Below are 6,176 nucleotides of genomic sequence, written 5' to 3'. Positions count from 1 at the left end.
TAATGGAGTATTTGTCTTTGCTGTTATGTAAACAGAGTCATCAGACAGGAGAGGAAGAGAGAGAGGAAGGGAAAGCTGTGTTCAGGGTGGGTTGATGACAGCCCCTGGCTCTGCATTGCTGACGAAAGCTGCTTAGCTCCTCAGTTGCTATGGCAACCGGGGAGAGCAGCCAGACAAAAAAAAAAAAGCGATGCAAAGGGGAGGGGCTTTCGAGGGAGAAATAGAGGAGAAAGGGCTGGATGGGAGAGATAGACAGAGGGAGGGATACAGACAAGCGATAAAGAAACGCACTGAGAGCAACAGAGGTAAAGCAAGGCGGCAGACAGAGATAGAGTCTGGATTTAAATGCTCACTCCACCGGCTGGGGAATAATAGCTGCAGCAACTGACTGGAGGATACAGAGAAAGGGGGAAACAGAGAGAAGATGGATGTACAAACGGAGAACACGGACCCCCCGCCTGGTGAATCCCAGTCCAGTGGAAAAATCAGAAAAGGATTCAAGCTGTTTGGCAAACGCAAGCCAGGTAACATCTTTTCTATTCGAAGCAAAGGGGACGGAAACAACAAGTCACCTGTTATCAGAAGCACTACTACTGATGGATTATCTGACAACACTGCACCAGATTCGGAGCAGGAGCCAGACAAGGAAAACGGACAGGAGATGAGTCAGGGAGAGAGGGAGCAGTCAGAGGAGGAGACGCTCGGTGAAGATGGCGTTCTCGCTGCTGCCCCAGCTCGCGCCTCCATTTCTTCAGCCAGCTCGGCCAAGTCCCTCAGCTTCCTGTCGCTGCTGAGGGGCGGCCGCAAAGGAACTGGAGACCGCAGAGTCCACACCTTGTCCCAGCCAGTGGGTCGGCAACGTCGCGGGCTGAAGGGTCTCTTTGGCAATGTTAAGTTCAGATCGAAAGATAAGGAGGAGAAGGAGGAAGCCCCTCCGAGCCCGCTTCTCATGTCGTCCCGCGCCAACAGCGTGGAAATCATCAAAGAGGACCTCACCCTCACCCCCAAATCCCAGCCTCGCTCTCTGGACAGCCCCGAGACTGAGAGCTGCGAGCCGGACAAGAGTGATAGTGCGACTACGTCCCCATCAAAGCCCACAAGTCCCCAGGTGACAGCAGGCAATGTGAGTAAAACTAATGAGCATGTGCTGCCTTTACCCATCTCTGAACCGCCCTTGGTACCCGGGGATAACAGCCTGAGCTGCTTGCTGGCAGACATCTCCTCTCTCCTGACCTTTGACTCGATCACAGGAGGTGGAGATATAATGGCTGATGTAGAGGCAGAGTGGGGGAAAGCCAGCAGTCCCGTCAATGCCGTGGCAAAGGAATTCCCGCCATCCTCCACATCTCCCTTCTACAAACCTGCCGTCTCATCTCCTGTGACCTCCGCCTCTGTCAGCACTGCTGCTACGGCAAAACCCTCTCCTGTAGCCATCCCCACAACAGCCTCCACCCAATCCTCTACTCCCCTGATGAAGACAACTTTAACTTCTTCTCCCATTACCAAGCCGAGCTCCATCATCACGACGCTGACCAAAACTTCCACTTTGACGACTCACTCAGTCAAAGTGAGCTCAGACTCGACTCCAGCTTCAGAGCCTCCTGCTAGCATTAAAACCAAACCAACTCCTACGGCAATCGCAACAAAGCCCTCAACTAGCCCTGCGACATTAACAAGCTTTTCAGCTCCAATAACGTCTCCTCCTGCGATGACAATTAAATCCACACTGAGCACCACCTCTACTCTTACTACAGCTCCACCGAACACCCCGGCCACTGTAGTCAAAGCCCCCTCAACTAGTCTAACTCTTACCTCTACGGCTAGCAAATTGGCTTCAGAGATTGCAGCACCTCCTCAAATACTTGCTTCAGTAAGTAAACCTATCCCTGTATATACTCCAACTCCTCCAGCAGCGAAACCCCCACCTCCTTATGTCCAACCTCCACCTCTTAAATTGGATTCAGCTCCCAGTTTGAACCAGCAAACTTCAATTTCTAGCAAAACTTCCCTAAGTTCAGGTGCAGGAGAATCTAAAGCCCCGGTGACAGTATCAGCAGCCTTGGGTGTTACAACCAAACCATCCTCTGCCGCACCAGTTATCCCCTCTAAGGCGACAACTGTTCCCACATTAACTACGACCTCAGGCTCAGTATCTGCGGCCCTTTCCAAACCTATACTGACCTCCAGCCCAATAGACTTAAGTAAGCCCCCTCCCTCCCTTGTAACAGTTCCTTCCTCTACCACTACTGCCACAACTAAAACTCAACCCAGTCCTGCACCTGTCCCAACTCCATCCTCAACTCCTTTAGACAAGATTCCTCCCACAACTAAACCTACTCCTGCACCTGTCTTTTTAGATAAGACACCCTCTGCTCCCACACTGACCCCGACCCCGACCCCTTACACCCATGCTGTTGTTTCTGCAGCATCCTCAGCACCTCTTCCAGGTCAGATCCCCGTCTCTCAATCTAAAGCCCCTCCTGCTCCTTTCCAAATCCCAATTTCTGCACCTAAAGTGCAGTCTTCTCCTGCTCCTGAAATGCAGGCTGCTCAAACTAAACCCCCTCCTGCTTCTGCTCAAATGTTTATTTCTGTGTCAAAAGATCTGCCTGCTCCAGCCCAAATTCAAGTTTCTCAATCTAAAGCCCCTCCTGCTCCTGTTCAGATCCCAATTTCTGTATCAAAAGATCTGCCTGCTCCAGCCCAAATTCAAGTTTCTCAATCTAAAGCCCCTCCTGCTCCTGTTCAGATCCCAATTTCTGTATCTAAAGATCTGTCTGCTCCAGCCCAAATTCAAGTTTCCCAATCTAAAGCCCCTCCTGCTCCTGTTCAGATCCCAATTTCTGTATCTAAGGATCTACCTGCTTCTGCTCCAATGCAGATTTCCCAACCTAAACCCCCTCCTTCCCTTGGTCAGATCCACATTTCTGTATCTAAAGATCCACCTGCTCCTGCTCTAATGCAAATTTCTCAATCTAAACCTCCTCCTGCTCCTGCTCAGATCCCAGTTTCTGTGTCTAAAGATCTGCCTGCTCCAGTGCAAATTCAAGTTTCCCAATCGAAAGCCCCCCCTGCTCCTGCTCAGACCCCAGTTTCTGTACCTAAAGATCTACCTGCTCCTGTACAAATGCAGATTTCCCAATTTAAACCCCCTCCTTCCCTTGCTCAGATCCCAGTTTCTGTATCCAAAGCACCTCCTGCTCCTGTTCAGATCCCAGTTTCTGTATCTAAAGACTTTCCTGACCTTGCTCGTGACCCAGTTTCTGCATCTACTGAATTCCCTGCCCCTGTTCGTATCCCAGTTTCTGTATCTAAAGACCCTCCGGCTCAGATCCCAGTGTCTCAATCTAAAGCTCCCACACCAGCCCCTGCCCCTTGCCCTGTCCCTTCTCTCCCTTCTATGCCTGCACCATGTCAGAGTGAGGCCCAAACCTCTGCTAAGATGAGAGGAAGTGCACAGGCATCAGTCGATGGGCAGCTGACGAGTCCAAGTAGCACAGCTGCCCAGGGGGCAAAGACCATGCCATCCAAAACAGAGGAACTGCATAATGAGTCACGAACGAGCCTGCAGGGAGCCTCTAGGATACCACAAGTAAAGGCATCAGGACTTAGCAAAATACCCATAGTTGGAGGGGGCAGAGCAGGCAAGCTACCTGTCCGGGACAGCCAACACGGTGATGATGAAGCGAGCAGGGATCCACCTACTCCTGTGCTGGATGAGAGGCCCCATTTCAACTCACATGATACGGGGAGCAGAGATAAAATCGGTGATGTTGACGCTTATGTTCCCACCTCAAAACACAGCCAGGAGGAGAGTCACCCGGTCCCTCAGCCGAAAGCCCTCACCAGTTTACCGCGTGACTCAAAGATCCCTGTGAAGCACGGTGCACAGTCTCACACTGCCTCCCAGATCCCTCAAGCTAAAGAACCCGCTCGCACCAAGATACCCGTGTCCAAGGTTCCTGTCCGCAGGGCTGGCAACAAACCTGCAGCTGGAGGTGGACAGATAAGAAAATAAAACAATGGACTGAATCAAGCAACGATACAAATTATGTATGGCCTGGACTGCAACTTTTTTTTCCAATATAACTACACGAGCATCCTTTTTTCATGTTTCTAGACTGTAACTTTTGGCTTCACTACACCGTAAACAACAGAAAATAGAGTCAAGGAGGCTGTCGGCAGTCAAGCACAAAACATCTCCACAAGGAGCCGAAGCAACAAGTCTGGCTCTTTGGTGTTGAGCCAACTGGACACGCACTCAGGAAAGGTTCGGGGTCACACCGGAACATGCAGCAGCATCGGTAACTAAGGATAAGCAAGATAAAAAGGTCTTCTGGGAACACAGTCACACACACACAACATGGGCGAGTGCCTTTTTAAAAGGTGCTTTTTCCGACAGACTCTCAGAGTTAATCTTTTTCTACAGTACTTTTAACTTTTGTTACTCCCACTTTTTGTAGGACTCGTCAAATCTTTTTTGTCTTTCTTTCCAGCAAGTCTCTTTGATAAATAACCAGTCCCTTTACGTTTTTATTTATGTCAGGAGAAGAACAGCAGGAGCGCTATAAATTAATGCAAGAACCAAATTTACATTCCACACCTATCTCTGGCTGTATGTAGCAAAAAACGTGCCATTAATTTTTGCACAAGATGTTGAACTGTACAGCGCCTGTGTGTCCGCCTGCTCATATGTAACATGATCAGATCTCACTGTGAACTATGGAACAGACTGGTTTTGAGGGAGGAATGGAAATAACTCCTTCCAGTGGACAGCAGCCATTATGAATGGCACTTTGAGCGAGACAGAGAGGATGCTGAGATGAGATCTCTTGTACACTGGCACATCCTTACCCTTATCCCACTTATACTCAGATGGGAAACAATATCTCTGTGTACAGTCTCATTTATGTTGCTCTGTTTCCTATTTAATCAATAAAATAATGAGTACTTTGCAAGATGAAATCTGTTTAAGTTGTGAATTATATTCTGCATGTTTTTAAGAAAGATAAGAAATGTAGGAAGTAGAAATACATCGTCTCTTGTAGGAAAATGACCTCAGCGTAAATAGATATGACAAACAGTTTATATGTCCACTGACAAATCCCCACAGTGGCGCACCATCTTACTACAGCTATGAATCAGAGCGTCCACATAGGAACATCATTCCATCACAATCAAAGCTTACTGACCTGAAAAGCGAGCACATGAATGTCAGTGTGTGTGACAGAGCTCAGCCAATCAGCTGCAAGGGAAAACGCTTAACATGCATACCTTATTATCAGGAAAAGGGTTAGGGAATGTGTGTCATTGCTATTCTTAGTGTGAACGCACCCAGGGGATGAGAGGCATAATGTCTGAGTGGAACATTTAATTTGGAGGTTTAGTATCAACTTAAGGTCATTGCAGAAAAGAACAAAATGCAGATTGTTACTCCAACAGAAAAGGCTGTAGTGTAAAATAAAAGGAGTGGAAAACCTCAGGTTAAAGATGGGAAGCTGATCCGAGTCATGGGGTGATGTTCGGGGGTTTGGTGTTAGGAATAAGGCTTAAAGGACAAAGGGTGGAAAAAGAAAAAGAAAAGGCAGTGTGGAGGTGATACAAAAAGACCTCTGTGTGCTACAGGAAGCTGGAGGCTACAAGCTGAGGAGAGAGGACCGTCATTTGCCTGAGAAAAACACGAGGATTTCACCACATCAGGTGCTGATAAACACTACAGAGGGTGAAAAGCCTGAGAAAAAGAACAGTATCCCCCTGAGGCTCTCACACAACACAGTTTTCCTTTTGGAAACACATTCGATTTTGTATTGAAGCATTTAAAAGCTGGCTTTAACTGCATGTAGATTTATACTAATGCCTGTTTGAGCGAGGTCAGGCTGGTTATGGGGGCTTTACGTTGTGACACGGTGTGATAAATTATATCATGCTCTTCATTACAGGAAACTGCTGGGGAGAAAATGCATCCTGTCATAAAGTTGTGGAATGTAACTAATTTACTCAAGTGCTGTACTTAAGTATGATTTGTAGGGACTTTACTTGAGTATTTCCATTTATGTAACTTTATACTTCTATTCCACTACATTTTGAGGCAAATTTAAAGCCATTTGAGAAAACCGAACAACCTCATAGCAGTATATTAAGTAGTTAAAAGTGCACAATTAAAATGCTGCTTACAT

General features: G+C 47.7%; 1 protein-coding gene across 1 annotated transcript; it reads left to right on the top strand.

Annotated features, from left to right (window-relative positions):
• Nucleotides 1-330: 330 nt before the first annotated feature.
• si:ch211-244c8.4 (mucin-17) lies at nt 331-4,965 on the top strand. The gene has a single exon (XM_059351710.1). The coding sequence runs from the start codon at nt 425-427 to the stop codon at nt 4,016-4,018; it is 3,594 nt and encodes a 1,197-aa protein (XP_059207693.1). The 5' UTR covers nt 331-424; the 3' UTR covers nt 4,019-4,965.
• Nucleotides 4,966-6,176: the final 1,211 nt, after the last annotated feature.

This window comes from Centropristis striata, chromosome 15 (assembly GCF_030273125.1).
Source record: "Centropristis striata isolate RG_2023a ecotype Rhode Island chromosome 15, C.striata_1.0, whole genome shotgun sequence".
Lineage (NCBI taxonomy): Eukaryota > Metazoa > Chordata > Actinopteri > Perciformes > Serranidae > Centropristis > Centropristis striata.
Note: the sequence above shows the minus strand (reverse complement) of the source record. Positions and strands in the feature narration are given on the sequence as shown.

Bases quoted from the DNA above. Each gene is read 5' to 3' on its own strand.
- si:ch211-244c8.4 (XM_059351710.1), top strand. From the start codon at position 425: ATGGATGTACAAACGGAGAACACGGACCCCCCGCCTGGTGAATCCCAG.